Source organism: Oculina patagonica, chromosome 9, assembly GCF_052425735.1.
Source record: "Oculina patagonica isolate OP01 chromosome 9, crgOcupat, whole genome shotgun sequence".
NCBI classification, from domain to species: domain Eukaryota; kingdom Metazoa; phylum Cnidaria; class Anthozoa; order Scleractinia; family Oculinidae; genus Oculina; species Oculina patagonica.
This window is the reverse complement of record NC_135766.1, coordinates 16,861,476-16,877,153: the sequence shown is the minus strand read 5'-3', so window position 1 is coordinate 16,877,153 and position 15,678 is coordinate 16,861,476. Positions and strand designations below refer to the sequence as shown.

At 41.5% G+C, this 15,678-nt stretch overlaps 1 protein-coding gene across 2 annotated transcripts; it reads right to left on the bottom strand.

The window, feature by feature from the left end:
- Positions 1 to 236: 236 nt before the first annotated feature.
- LOC144666974 (receptor-binding cancer antigen expressed on SiSo cells-like) lies at positions 237 to 15,577 on the bottom strand. 2 transcript variants are annotated; one of them, XM_078528428.1, is made up of 4 exons: positions 15,378 to 15,577; positions 10,797 to 10,940; positions 4,349 to 4,453; positions 237 to 3,236 (listed from the first exon to the last, which is right to left on the bottom strand). In XM_078528428.1, the coding sequence occupies exons 1-4, from the start codon at positions 15,537 to 15,539 to the stop codon at positions 3,009 to 3,011; spliced, it is 639 nt and encodes a 212-aa protein (XP_078384554.1). In that variant the 5' UTR covers positions 15,540 to 15,577; the 3' UTR covers positions 237 to 3,008. The 2 variants fall into 2 exon arrangements, with proteins under 2 accessions (XP_078384554.1, XP_078384553.1); XM_078528427.1 differs by having other exon boundaries at positions 240 to 3,236; positions 10,797 to 10,943.
- Between the last annotated feature and the right edge of the window lie 101 nt (positions 15,578 to 15,678).

Sequence of the window (15,678 nt, the reverse complement as noted above, 5' to 3'; positions counted from 1 at the left end):
CCACGTAGTCGTTTTTAGGTACGATCGTGTTTCATTCCTCCCCATTAGATCGTAAGACAATTCTCAATGGTGATTGGTAGGTTGTCTGGCGAGTAAAACAACGGGAAAGGAATGTTGGCCTCGGTTAAGCAGGCGTTTGTGGGGAGGAGTGAAACACGATCGCCCCTAAAACGACTGCGTGGGAGGCTATCTTGCCCCTTGCCAACTATCAGCCGATAGAAACTCCGAGCTAGCTGGTTAATTGTTTTATCATAACCCAGAAACCGGTCCACTCAACAAAAAGTCCAGTAAAAGTAGTTTATTTATAGTTTGGTTAGCGATTTCGGCAATTTTACTTGCGCACATTCAATAAAGATCGTATTTGTATAATTAGACCGCCCTTGATTAGCTAATTAGCTCACTAGTTTGCCTATTAGTCGGTCACGAAGTTATGCAAAAAAGAGGGTAGACCATGGATTATATAGATTTGCTGTTACAGCGTCCGGAGCACTGTTACTTACGACAGAACAGTGAAATGATTTGCTAAACACTGCTACATGCAAGAGATGCAAAGTATATCTAGTGTATGATGATGTATTTCCTTGGATATGAATTTTTGTAACGGCAATTTACCTTATTCTTACTAATTTTCGCGATTTTCGCGGTTTCAAAATAATCGCGAAATTTAATACGCGCGAAAAAACCATTTGGCGAAATTTACACACGCGAAAATTAATACCTAATTGTTAAGTAAAAGTAAATAAAAATTTTAAATGTTTAGAACTTCAACTTTCTACCCTTGAAGTATCTTTTCGTCTTGTTTTCGACAAGCACCCTTCCTCTGATTACTGTTCTTCAGCTTGTAAATTGGCCAAAACCTCTTTAGTACAGTCAACAAAGTTTACATTTGCAAGCTCCTCGTAGTTACATTGAGCCAGACCTTTGTATATTCCCAGTAGTTCCTTAATCTTTAACAACTGATCAATAAAACACGGACAAAATCGCGAAATTTAATACACTTATGTTCTAATATTTCTTGCAATCGCGAAAATTAATACTCGCGCAATTCGGCTCCCGGATTTTCGCGAAATTAAGTACACGCGAAAATTAGTAAGAATAAGGTATATGAAATAAAACGGTTACTCTGTATTCACATTTCAAACTTTAAAGCATTCCCAATTTGTAGCTTTTTTAAAAATAATAGTGAGTTACTGTTTTTCCTTTAACAACAGTGACAAAACTGTTTTCGATACTTTTTGAAAAAAAAGCTAAGACGTTAGGCTATTCTAGGTTTTAAAACAGCGGACAATTTAAAATTTGGAACTACAGTAAAATCCCGATTTCTCGAGCCTCGAAGAGAAACGAAAATTTGCCTGAGAAATCGGTGGTAAAATTGTAGTGTTTGACTGAGTGAAGCAAATAGAAAGGAAACGACTTTTAGTTGGAGTTATCAGGAGATTCAAGAAATCGGTATTCTAATGTATTATTGTAGCCATGCTCTATCTATCATTGTTTCGTTGCTGGTTGCAGTCGCTTATTTCCCTTTCGCAAACAGTCGATGCCATTTTTTACGGTTGATGCCATCATTGGTAACCAAGCTTTTCGTAATGGACGATGCCATTTCTGCCATAGTTTCTAACCTGGACTGGGCAAAAACTGTGCTTACTGAAATAATTAGATAATATTTAGCCTAAATAAGACGATTACTAGACCTAATTTAGATTCATGCTTAGGTTAGGGACAGGGTTATAGACCCAGGGGAGGGGCACTCTGTATATTTTACGGCGGGGGTGTGCCGCTGGGGACTTTGAAACTTTTACCCTATAGTAGACCATATTCAGCTGATTTTACAACCCTAAACTAGACTAGACACAAAGAATCCCTACCCTTTCCCAGACTTGCATTTTTTTAGAACTGTATCACTATCAGCATTTTAATGGAAAACCATCCGTCAACAACGCTGCTATTCATATTCTGGTCTTAAATCGTCCTACCACCAATCTGTTTTACGGCAAATGACACCCTATTCTAGACCAAAACTCTCTGATTTCTATACCCTATGCTAGACTAAACTGTTTGAAAACCATACTTTTTTTAACATTATTGTAAAGCGCCAAGAGCAGGACTGGATAGGCGTTATATTAATATTGATTTATTATTGTTTATTTATACCCTTTACAGCAGCACATACCTATATAGCTCATATATATAGGAGTACCCCCCCCCCCCACCCCACCCCGGATTACAGATGTGACCATTAAGGTAGACACCTTGTATAAACTTGTAAAGGAAGGGAACAATTTTAGCAGTATTCTAGAGGTGCAATTCTTTATGGTACAAAAAAAATTCGATACTGGTGACACCGTTTGCGAAAGAGAAAGGTACAACGCAGCCATAATAAATTTGTAAATATATCCTAAGCATCATTTTTAAACTAGTTTAAATTATGCTAGAGTAGCAATGTTAAGGGACGGACCATTAAAACTAACCGGGGGGGGGGGACTTTTCCAAAACAATTCCTGCAAGGGATACTCGACTAAAAAAAATCCTGCAAACGGTTGTGCTTAAAAAAAAACATTCGTGCAATGGAAGAAAAAAAATACTACAGACCAGTAGGCCTGCACGAAAAATTTTAACCCTCCCCCGGTTACTTCTAATGGTCCGTTCATAAGGTACAACTAACATGTAAACTCCGATTGTCAATTACTACTTCTCGGTTATAAGACAACAAGTTTTATGGTAAAAAGTTCTCTATACAGTTAGAGAAACACAGCAATTCCTCATTTTCGTTATAGCTGCTGGCTGTGGCTGGATGTGAGTGTATCCTTTCCCAGACATTATTATAACATTATGCTGTTCACGCCTACAGTAGGTGGAAACAAGGCTGCTCAGCCATAAGACAACTTCTCTAAATCCACACTAAAGGACCCGCCGCGAACGATTCCTCACCAATTTAATATACATTACACTACATCCCTCTATTGCGCAGATGAGTCTTGAGCATCGACCACAAAATAATTCCACATTTGTTATGATGATGACAGTCGAACTCCAAGGTGTCCATGTGATTTTTTCTCCATGTGCTTATGTGCTTCCCTTTCTTCTTTCCTTCTTTGCTGTTCAATAGCTCGCCGTTCTCTCTCAGCCTGCTTTCTCTCTTTCATTAATTTCTCTGTTTGCCATTCAATGTCCTTTTCTGAGACAGCTTCCTCGTCCCAGGCTGTCATGGATTCGTCATTCCACGTTCCCAGCTCAGGCTAATAAAATAAATAAAATAAAGTAAAATAAATCACTTTATTTAAGTGTCAAGGTGTTTAGCACTGCTCTGTACATAATAGAGAAACAAGTGCTATAAATCAAAAAGAAACTTGTTAAAAATCCCAACTGGCACATGGCAGTGCCCCTGCAAACCTCCCTGGAACACCCAAATAATGTTGGTGTCTTGGATTTAACCTTACCTTAATTCCATTAAGCCTCATTAAATTTTGTCACATTCTAAAATTTAACACCTATCCCCCTATATGTTTCAAAAATAACAGTTTTGGAGTTCGTGTTGTAACTTCTTATAGAAACTTTGTTTCGGGCCAAGGCCATACTGCTCCCTTTCAATCCCCCCTCCCCCCCCCCCCCCCCAGCTCAACAGATACTGGTCCATCCCAGGGTTACCCCCAGTGGACAGGTCACCTGGTCAGAATGGAGGAGTAGGGCCTCTACTCTGGACTGAAGGGAGGTAAGCACCTGCCGGGGTGGACAGAGGAGATGTACAAGGACATGCTAAAGGCCAACATGGAGAAATGTGGGGGGACACAGCAAGGGTATGGCAAAAATGGTGAGGTGTCATCAACCCACATGAAGAAGTGGGATAAGGAAGCGCACTGTGTGGACATAGTGCGCCACAAAAAGCTGGACAAATCAGTAAAGGCAATGCAGTTACTTGCTTTTTTTGTCTGTGCATGAAAGCCATCTCGTATCAAGGGGCACCTGAAGAAGAACACCCCCTAATTTAAATTGGCTCAAGAGTAGTGTCTGGCTAAAGAACACAATGTACATGTAATGACCCCAGCCAGGGTTAGAGACCAGGTTGGTTGCAATCATTCCCCTGAAGTCTTACAAAGCACTACTGACAACACTTAGTTTAGCTGTAAAATATCTTTTATTGGCAATTTGTTGAATAATTATGGGTAAAAGAGGTTATCTGGCTCTATCTTGCAGTATATCATCTGATTTTAGCCAACATGGTCTACTGCCTTGTCGGCTAAGTAACAGGCAATATGCCCCATGATTTCACAGGATAATTGCTAAAAAATGGCTCACCTCCACAAGGGTACATAACTTAAACTGATTAATAATTATTGTGATAATAGCTTACCTCTACTGGGGTATAACTGACATCAAAGTTCAAACGACTTGCTGGACTCTCTGTTCGTACATGATAATTTTCATCAGAATGAACCTTTTTCTTCTTGACAACAATCTGTAAACAAACCCATGTTTCTTAGTCATGTAGCAACATATATGAAACAACTGCACACATACCGTAATGATTCGATTAAGCGCCCTCCTTCCAATAAATGCCCCCTTCCGAATAAGCGCCCCCCTTCGAAAGTGTGTTTGTTAATAAGCGCCCCTATTTCAATAAGTGCCCCCATTCTTATAAGCGCCCCCATTCTTATACGCGCCCCTATTCTTAAAAGTGCTCCTGCTGTGGCTAACTGACCCTGCTGAAGTCGTCGATGTCGAAAAGATAAACTCATGGACATTCACCGTACCATACAAGTAAATATTTACTGCTAAAATGAACAATTCTGTATTTAAGTAACTGAACTTTCAACAATTTGTTACTGGACATTACAGTTTATGTTATTGCTAGTTATTTAAAAAAAATTATTAAAGTTTTGTTTTGAACATTTGGTTGTTGCAAAAAAATTAAATAAGCGCCCTGTCTTGAATAAGCACCCTCCCTTAAGATGCGAAAAGTAAATAAGCGCCCGGGCGCTAAATCGAATCATTACGGTATCCTCACTAGTGAGGATATGGAAAATACGACATTACAGCCCTGGATTGATGTACATGTACCCTGGGTGTCACTTTTTTTTTGCGGTGAAGCCGCTATCAGTGGTAGTGGTGATAGCGTTCACTGATAGCGGCTTTGCTGAAAATAACACTGTCTGGCACCCAGAGTACCCTGGATGCAGTTTCCAGTGACTAATTTTTTAAGAGTGGTCAGGGGAGCCCATTACTTGGAGCAAGCAACTTCCATACTGCGTCTGTGAAACAGTGTTTTCACAAGTAGTGTGGTTTTCCGCTGGCTGAGGAACGAAAGAAGCGGAAAACGTTTTTCTCCCACACGGCTGGGAGCCTGGGTTCGAGTGTATGGGGGGTTTCAGGTCATGTGAGACGTTCACGGTTCACTTTGCGTTTGCCATCCGCCATTGCCTGACCTGTATTTTCAGTAGCTGTTCTGTTAGGCCGTTTTCATCGCTCGTTTTTCTGCTGTGCTGATGGCGAAGGGTTCAGGTAGTTGTCGTTCGAAATCTAGAGCGGCTAAAAGGCTCGAGCCATACAACAAAAGCCCGAAGACTAGTTCATCTGGGCGAAGTGGCGAGGATCGCGATCGGAGTGCTCGTGGCGAATCGAGTAGCAGTACTTGTGCTCGTTCTTCGCCTCCCCACGCTTCTTCTGATCCACCAGACTGGGCGAAGGAACTTCTAAAGAAGCAGCAAGCCAACGCCACCGAGTTAAAACGCTTGCAGAGCGAAGTGGCTAGTTAAAAGTCGCAGACCAGCCAGAAACCCCGCGCACCAGAGCCTGAATTTCGCTTTGCTGGCAACAAGAAACAGTACCAGCTGAACAATGAGGTCATAGATAGAATTGATGAAGCGCTGGCAGCGACTGGTGAAGAAGAGCGTGGCTTAAAGTTAACGGAAGGTAAGGATTTGCTTTTGGAAAGAAATAAGCACATCCTACTCGCTGAAAAATACGGATGGGATACGGTGGCTTGTTATACCGCCGAGCCGCTTGCGAGCGACTCGGATGATGAGAAAAAGATTAGAAAGGCAGTGAAGGAGAGTAAGCAACTGCGAGATGAGAAGAAGAAAGCTGTGGCGTCCAAGGTTGTGCGACCGAAAGGGTCGGGAGTTCCTCCACGTTCGTCGGAAAGGAGGGTTATCCTCGAACGTAACGCGAGTTACGCAACGCCATTAGTGGCGGGAAAACAAGGTACGCCACGGGACAGTCGGTCGGTCTGTTTTCGTTGCTACAAGCCAGGGCACTTCGCCAGGGATTGCCGCTCTGCCAACGTGCCGAGTGGTACAGGAGTTGTCGTGCAGTCCTCAAACAGTTACCAACAATCCACGCAGTGAAGACCTATTTCCCGAGGGAACCGGTGCTCCTTTCGACGAGAGCATTCTGTTACGAAACATTGATAATTCAGTAAGTGATTTGCTTGATTTTGCTGATGAGAATGACTTAGTTGAGATTTCTACTGCGAGTTGTGTTGTTGTCAAAGGTAGATTACGTGATAACATTGCCTTCTGGCAGAGTATCGGTGCAAGTAACTGGTTGATTAAAGTTATCCGTGAGGGCTATTGTTTGCCGTTTGTCGAGTTACCGGAGTTGAAGTTTTTTCGAAATCACAAGAGTACGTCATGTAACGCTGAGTTTGTGTCCTCTGAGATATCTAAACTGTTGAAGTCTGGTGCTTTAGTTGAAGTAAATGCTGTGGACCTGCTTGTGTGCAATCCATTGGGCGTTGCCAGGAACAGTTCGGGAAAACCTAGGCTTATTGTGGACTTACGTTATGTGAATCAACATCTCAGATCGTGTAAATTCAAGTATGAGGATATCCGTACGGCAGCTGATTTGTTCCAGCAGGGTGACTGGTTTTTCAAGTTTGATTATACAAGTGGATACCATCATGTGGAGATTTTTCCGGCACACACAAAGTTCCTTGGTTGCTCTTGGATTGTTGATGGTTCCCCTAAATTTTTTAAGTTCACTGTTTTGCCTTTTGGCCTTTCAGTTGGTCCTTTTATCTTTACTAAAATTCAGAAGGCCCTTACGAAACATTGGAGAAAGCAGGGAATTCGTATTTTTACGTATCTGGATGACGGCGCTGGGGTGGATTCCAGTTTCTGCGATGCCCAGCGGGTCTCTAATGTGGTGCGCCAGGATGTGCGGAGTAGCGGTTTTGTGGCAAATGATGAGAAGAGCCAGTGGGTGCCGGTGCAATGTGGAGAGTTGTTGGGATATATCCTGAACTTACATGATGGAACATTCCAGGTCCCGCAAAAAAGGGTAGATGCTTTTACCCGGGTGCTACAAGATGTGGTAGCTCGCCAGTTTGTGGTGTCTGCACGCACGGTAGCCCGGTTTACGGGGCTCTTGGCTTCCATGAGTTTGGCGCTGGGCCCAGTGGTGCGTCTTTGGACCAGAAGCTTATATCGAGACATCCTGCAGGCATCTTCATGGGACAGCCCTGTCCGGTTATCTTCGGATGCCCAAGGTGAGGTCGCTTTTTGGCAGAAGAATTTCTGCAATGCGGGCTATCCGATTTGGTCTTCAAGCCCTAGACCTGAAGTTCTGACCTATTCGGATGCTAGTGATTCTGGTTGGGGTGGCTTTGCAGTTCAACTTGGTGGACAGGCAGCAGTGGGGAGTTGGTCAGTTGACGAGAGTAAAAAGAGCTCCACCTTCCGGGAATTGCAGGCAACTGGCCTAGTTCTGAAGTCTTTTGCTCCCCAGCTATGTGGCAAGGAGGTTCTTCACAGAACGGACAACAAGAACACTGAAATCATCATGTCTGTAGGCAGCCGCAAAGCCGACCTGCACAACGAAGCAGTGAATATCTATAGGCTGTGCAGAGAATTTAACATTCGTCTTACTGTGGAATGGATCAGCAGGGATTTCAACGGGGTTGCTGATGAGCTGTCGCGGATTGAAGATTCAAATGACTACATGCTCGATCCTTCCTGTTTTGCTCGCTTGGACAAGTGTTTGGGCCCTCACACAGTTGATCGGTTTGCAAGTGTCAAGACCAAGCAGCTGCAAAGGTTTTGTAGCCGATACCTTAATCCTGGTTGTGAAGCTGTTGACGCCTTTACTGTCTCATGGGCAGGAGATTTCAATTGGCTGTTTCCTCCACCGTACCTGGTTCCTCGTGTCTTGCGTCACATGTTGGAAGGTGGTGAGGATGGAACCCTGCTAGTCCCAGAATGGCACTCTGCACCCTGGTGGCCCCTGCTTATTACCAAGCTTGGTGCGTAGAGAGGATTTGTAACAAACTCCATTAGGATCCAGCCCTATGAGGGCATCTTCATTCCAGGAGCAGCAGCCAGCTGTGTCTTCACCACCGGTGTGCCACCTTTTGGACTATTGGCGCTTCAACTGTGCTTCTGTGGCTCCCATGTCGGGACGTGAGGTGCGTGCTTTCCTCTGCGTCATGCGTTTCCAGTGTTGTGTGAAGGCATGGTTGTCAATCCGCTAATGTGCAGCAAATGAGCCTGTCATGGGAAGCTGTTTGTTTTAACCTGCTGTTATGGAGCTCTCCAGCTGTTTTGGCATCTCAGGCCTGTTATGGGCACCAAAAGGCTGTTATTGGTTCTGTGATCAATTCTCAGTCTGCTATGGCACAGCAAGTGAGCCTGTCATAGGCGCCCGTTTGTTTTACCTGCTGTTATGGTTGTACTGGCTGTTGTGGCTTCTCAGGCCTGTTATGGGCACTAAAAGGCTGTTGTGGCCGGTGGTGTTATGGACCCATGATTCAGAGTGTTTACATGCACGTGATTCTGCTTCCCGTTGAGGAAATGTGTGTTTACTGGATTTTTTCCTGCTCTTATGAAGTTTGTCATTGTGTTGCAGCTGTACCACCTTTGGTAGAAGAGGTCAGCTTTCCAGCTGAGTATCACGAGGATCAATTTGAGCATCCAGAATTGCGGCAGCTAGCAAGGGTCTTACCAGCAGTATTGGTTCAAGATCGGGCTGCATCAACAGTTAATACTTATCTGCGTGCTTATAGCTCCTGGAAGTCGTGGGCCAGTCGTCACGATGCGGCTTTCCTGCCAGCCGATCCTGTGGTGTTTACGCTGTACATTGTTCATCTCATTCAGCAAACCCGGTCAGTGTCTTCGGTTAATTCTGCAGTGTACGGTGTGAGCTGGGTCCACAAAAAGAGTGGCTACCGAGAGCCGAGTGAGTATCTAGTAGTAAAGCAAGTGGTCGATGCTGCCAGGCGAATTCTGGCTAAACCAGCTAAGCGTAAGGAACCCCTGTCTTCTGCTCTGGTGAGGAAAGTGATCAGTCGCCTTGAGAAAGGAAGCCTTGGTGACCTCCAGTTGGCAGCCTTGTTTTCCCTAGGTTTCTTTGGTTTCCTTCGATGGGATGACCTGCACCATTTGACGGTAGACAATTTTCATTTTGCTGATTCCCATGTGGCAATCTTTCTGGAGAAAAGGAAGAACGATCAGTTTCGTGAAGGATCCTGGGTTTTTGTAGCCCGTTGCAGTACACCTCCCTGCCCAGTTGGGATTGTTGAGAAGTTCTTGAGAGTTGCGAGCCATTCTAAGGGCTCTCTGTTATTTCGACGTGTATCAAATACCAAGACGGGAGTGCGACTGCGGAAGGAGAGTATGTCTTACAATCGAGCGAAGGAGCTGGTTAAGAAGGAGCTGTCCAAGGAAGGTCTGGACCCTTCAAAGTTTGGACTTCATAGCCTACGTTCAGGAGGAGCTTCTGCAGCAGCAGCTCTTGGTGTTCCAGACAGACTCTTTCAGAGACATGGAGGTTGGCGCAGTGAAAAGGCTCGGAACAATTATGTCAAGGAAACCTTGGACTCACTTTTACTTGTTACAAAATCAATTTGAAATGGACATTGACATTGTTCTAGTTTTCAGTTGTCAGTTCAAGCGGCTCAGTTAGTGAACATTACATTTTTACTGACAGCATAGTTTTTCGCACATGCCGTATGCATGTTTTGCTTGGTTTTTTCATTTGTTCTGCGCTCTTTGCGTTGTCCCTTTGCGTGGTTCGGCTTGGCATGGCTCCCAGTTGTGTGTGAGAAGTGTGGTTTTCCGCTGGCTGAGGAACGAAAGAAGCGGAAAACGTTTTTCTCCCACACGGCTGGGAGCCTGGGTTCGAGTGTATGGGGGGTTTCAGGTCACGTGAGACGTTCACGGTTCACTTTGCGTTTGCCATCCGCCATTGCCTGACACCCCCCACCCACCCACCCATGGAGTAATTCTAGGGGCAATTGAGTTTGTGTTTTCATTTAGGGACCATGTAGTTTCGTTCGCTTGATTCGTGTCTTCATATTGTTTTGTTTAGTTTATTGCGAGTCTTTTTTGATTCAGTAATTTTTTCTTGATGTATTAGAGTTATTGTTTTAATAAAGGTCAGGCTGCGTGGTTCGGCTTGGCATGGCTCCCAGTTGTGTGTGAGAAAAGTTATTTTTAGATATCATTTTTCCAGCTAATTGGTTTGGGATAGACAATCTCAAGCAATTTTGTAAAACTGTTGGTGCATAATTACAGTACTTTGTCTACATGGGAAGTTAACATGGCGCATGCGCACACATGCGAGGAATCTTCTTTGGAGTGTTCTGACAGCAATTTAAGGGATGATTTTAGTTTTTTTCTCGAAAAGCAGCAGCTGACTTATAATTTTCGCGGGATAAGCTTGGCTAAAAATAGCTTAAACTGTAAAAGTGCTGTTGCACAAATATATGGAAGCTGCACTATCCGGTAATGGGCTCCTGGAGTGGTCTATTTTCCAGTAAAACACTTGTGGCTTTAATTTACAATAACTTATTTTAATGTACTTACTTTCTTTGGTTTTTGAAAGACAGGTGTCATATCATGGAAGAGATCGTCCTCAGCAGGTGTCTGCTGTGAGTTGGAAGATGGTTCAACCTTCACACTGAATTCTTCCACTTGCCCCCATTCCTCCCATTCGTCACCTCCTAGAGCCTGCTGTACATACAAAAATGAAAATTAAAAAATTAATTATTCAATTAAAATGTAATACTTTGCAGGATAACTACCGTATTTATTCGAATAAACGCTGCGGCATTTATTAAATTTTTCGCGATTCCAGTGCGGCGTTTATTCGAGGGTGGCGTTTATGAGAGGGCGACGTTTATTTAAAATTTGATTTATTTCTTGTAAACAACAGTATGGTAACTGAACATTTGAACTTTGAAAACAGGAACATTTTGTAGTACTTGTCTTAAAAGTCACTTTCAATATCTTAAAACATTGTTACCATCAAGGAAAAAAATTATTTTAGGCTTGCTCAAACTTGATATTTCACTGCATTTGCTTTTTGAGTCTACATGTATAATACGAATAAACGCCACATCGTCATCTGCTCTAAAATGTGGCGTTTATTCGAGGGCGGCGTTTAATCAAATAAATACGGTATGCTAAAAAACATTTAGGGAAAGTTTAAGGCTTAAAGTTTTATTAAACTAAGTTTGCAAGAAGTTCCATAACTTATGATACATTTCAAAAATCCATTTATAATTCTTTAAAGCTGATTTCCAGTCCGTACTGCGCAGACTCGGGGTTTGTTTTCGTTTTTGTTTTGAATTCGTTGAAACGTTACACTTCGGTGACAGCATACATGAAGTTTTTTAGTCTGCCATTACAGTTCGTTTCGTTCAAGAATTTCCGATGAGCTGAAAAGTCGGTTTGAAATAGCGTCAAGGTTCCTCTATTCGTTATTATTTGTTCTGCAAGGATATCTGGCGTTAATTATGAAGAAAAAGGTAAGTTTGATGCGGAATTTTTAGTTTTGCTTGTAAACATTCCTTCGTGTGGGCTCACATAAACATTGCAGCCGAGATTGCGCAGTACGGATTGGAATTCATCTTTAAAGGAGCTATGTCATGGACAACACATCTTGAAAAAATAGGCAATTTTTTTCAAGTTGGTCAATTGTAATCTGTTTTAATCTTCTTCAGCAGAAACCATCATTGGTTATTTTTACATTTTTGCTACTCCTTTGTTGTTTTTTTATGCTAGACAACTGTTAATAATTATTTTGAGGTTTTGTTCAGTTTGAACTAAACTAAATTTTATGTTCAATTCTCTAGGCCAAAATAACCCAAAATCTAAGCATCTGTGCAAGAATGAAAAGATGTACACTAATTAGAGGTTTTTGAAGCCGTTCAATAAACTCGCAGTCTGTTCTCTATCAAGTCTAAAACACTCACCTGTGACTTATGTTTTAAACTTGATAAAGCACTCCTGCTGGTTTATGTAGTAGATAAAATATGAGTAGGAGATCTGTATGGGTGTTACACATCGGACGTGAATATTTTATTCTACTTTATTCTATGAATTGAATGCAAAGTAGTTATGGGATTAGGTAGAGATCTGTATCAAAAGTAAAAAAAAAAAATTACCTGAGCAGGAGTTTGTATCAAAAGTTAATTCAGTCTATTGTTTGATTTGTATTGGGGTTTACAGTTGTGTACATGTATGTGATCTGAATACTGTGCTGGGATTGGTTTGCACCCTCATGAATACATGTAGTTATTGAATTTTGAAATAAACATAACATAATTTACTGCCAATTACTGATCACTTATTTATAGATGTTGTGGCTTAGTTTTTTCTTTGGTTTAAAATTGTTCAAACCAGTTTGATTTTTATTTTTCATTGTCTTATGTTCATTATCATAATCTGAAACAAAGGGAAATAAAAAAAAATCAAACTGGTTAGAAAAATTTAAACCAATAAAAAAATTAAACCACAACATATATTTTACAATCACATTATATCATTAAAAATTATACAGTTAAGCGACAATCACTTCAGACCTTGTGAAAGACTTATGTTAGTACTATACAAACAAATATAAATATCATGTAGGGGATGACCAAATATAGGTTTTTAGCATGCAGGCCCCATAAAACACTGCTAGTACGATTGATCATATTGTTGTTAAGTGTTTGTAGAGTTAACCATTTACATACAGTGTACAGTGCCGTCAACTGTAAGTTACCACCCGCGTCTTGTTACTCTCAAGAAGTTTAGACTCATTTCTCTCGAGTGCACTGGCAGTACAGTGCTTTGGTCATTTTGATGGTCGGTAAAATTAATAGGATTCACTTGTGTATCACATCAAGGGTTGATGACATGTTTCTTGTGAGCTGTATAAATATGCGATAGAGGAAATACACAACTTTTGTTAAACAAAAGATGTACGCGCCAGAGCGTCTTTTCATATTAATGAACCTGAAATAATGTTCTGTCTCTATAAAACAATTTTTTTAAGTTTTAAATCGAGAGCTGATTGAGAATTGATCAACAACTGTCCGTATTGTGTTATTAAATACAAGACAAAACTTCAATAAAGCAGGAGAAACCCTTGATGTGGTTTTGTGCTTGATGTCAACAACAAATCACTATAATATATTCAGACGATCGAGGTGGGAGCGATTTACAGAGCAAAAAATCTTTGACACAATGTACCTACTGCTTCTTGCGAGTAATACATGTACTGCCTCGTACCCAGACGCCTCTCTCTTGTTTGGGGACATGGGCGCGCAAGGGAGGAAGGGAAGGCGAAAACGACAAAATTGCCAAGAAATCGACACGTTTTCTCGCAGGCATCTCGCTCCCTTTCCTTGACTCCTTCTCGTGGTCCCTCGCGCTTCGCGCTCGCTTTGTTCTCGCTTTGTCAGAGAAAGAAAATCGAGGCACCTGAGGAGGAGGCTGATACATGTATATTCCATACTTAATGCTTCAGTGACTCTAGAAAGAAATGAGATGCTTCTCGAAAGAAACGAAATACGTCTCAAGCAAAATGAGACGTGTCCTGTGAGAAACTAGACAAGAGGTGAGCTGTACTGTAATGCTTGATGCCCATAGTGAAATGGGATCATAATGTTTTCCTCACCCCCTACCCACCCCCTTAAAAATAAAGGCCCAATAAAGGCACAGGTTTGTGGTTTACAATGTACATCTGATTTGGGATCTAAAAGTACATGTGCCAGGGTATCTAATCAAACGTTCGGCAATCGAACACAATTGAACACCAGCATTTTTGATTAGGTTCAATCTGTAATCCGCGAACATACACGCAATGAACTCACAATAACATTTGGTCAATCAAACACAATTGAGCGTTTGATCATCGTATTGTTGACAATCACACTCAATTGAAACGTTAGATTACCGCAAAAAATTGGATTAAGTTTGATTGCGTTCGGAGTTGTTCAATTGGTTTGATAATCAAACTCAAAGCTATCATTGAGTGTTTGGTTACCGAACAAAATTAGATTAAGTTTGATTGCGTTCAGTGTTGTTCCATTGGTTGATAATCAAACTCAAAGCTAGTTACAGTGCATATCTATATATGTTCGATTTTGTTCGATAACCAAACTCAATTGAACGATTAGTGTTCAATTGAGTTTGATTGATTTTTAGTTCAGTTTTTTTTTTTTTATTTCTGTAGATAACCTACGACATGTACATAGATGCCAAGTCTCACGCTTTTGGCGTGAGACTCACTCTTTTTGACCTAATCTCACGCAACCACGCCATTCAGACAAAATATCACGCTTTTTTTAAATACTACAACTTGAGGAAAAAGTCTTATTAATTATATACTTTCAGCTGTACTTTGGTAGAGATGAACGCTAATCGAGTAGGGAAGAGTTTAAAAACAACAAATGCTTGCCCATAATCAAGGAGATTGCTTCTCTACAACTTACTTTTTTAAAAATTTTTGGGGGGAATATACCCCCAGACCCCCCTAGAAGTTACCTCCTCTGGGTCTGACTGATGCTCCTTCGGGGCAATTCAATTTCTCACTCCATGCCAGCCAAAAAACTTGGCATCTATGCATGCACTGACACTGTACCTTGAAACATTAGCTAATCATAGCCTTGCTAACAATCAACATTTCTAGGGCTCAAAAAATCTTGTCAAGTTATCCAAGACAATAACATTTAGGTTCTCCTGCCGTATAAGGGATCAAGGGATCAAGTCATCTGTCGACTATACACTGTATCACAAAAAAAGTAAACCGAGGCAAACATGTCATTGTCTTTGAGTCTGAGCTGCTTGTCCGAGAATTCAAGCTTGTCTGGAATTCAAGTTTTTTTAAGCCCCCGAATCATAAACATGGGAGCCGAATGATCAAATAAGGGAAAGCAATGATCACTGAATCCAATAATATAATTATCAGACAAAAGTTCTCACTATTAAATATTCAATAAAATGTACACAGCGCAAGCCAGGAAATTATTAAAAAACAGTACACTTTACAATAATTCAGCTAAGAGATTAAGTTACACACTTAATGGAAAATATAATCAACAGCTCCCATCACTTATCAAAATTTAAACAAGATTAAAACAGGAAAATATTTTCGAACGAATTTCATTAGCTTACCTTTTCTGCAGCAGAATCGTTTCCAACCGTGACCAACAAGCTGCCGCTTTCGCTTTGGCTAGACTTTCTCTGTCGGCCTCTAAATAAAATCCTCTTAATAAAACTAATGAAGAAAGAGAAGCAGCTAAAGAAACGACCAAAATTAAACCTTACTATCTTCATTACTATGGTACAAAGTGTGTTGTTCGAGTGAAAAGAAACATGGCACCTTGGTCGAGGAGTCCTGGGATTAGTCGCCACAGTCTTTCTCGATTTTTGCCTTTCCCCATCCTTGTACCCAGAGAATGACCTTTCCCGGTCA

Bases quoted from the DNA above. Each gene is read 5' to 3' on its own strand.
- LOC144666974 (XM_078528427.1), bottom strand. From the start codon at position 15,539: ATGAAGATAGTAAGGTTTAATTTTGGTCGTTTCTTTAGCTGCTTCTCT. The intron at 10,944-15,377 runs GTAAGCTAATGA...TTGTATGTACAG, and splicing joins ACGATTCTGCTGCAGAAAAG to CAGGCTCTAGGAGGTGACGA. The intron at 4,454-10,796 runs GTAAGTACATTA...GTTTGTTTACAG, and splicing joins TCTTTCAAAAACCAAAGAAA to ATTGTTGTCAAGAAGAAAAA.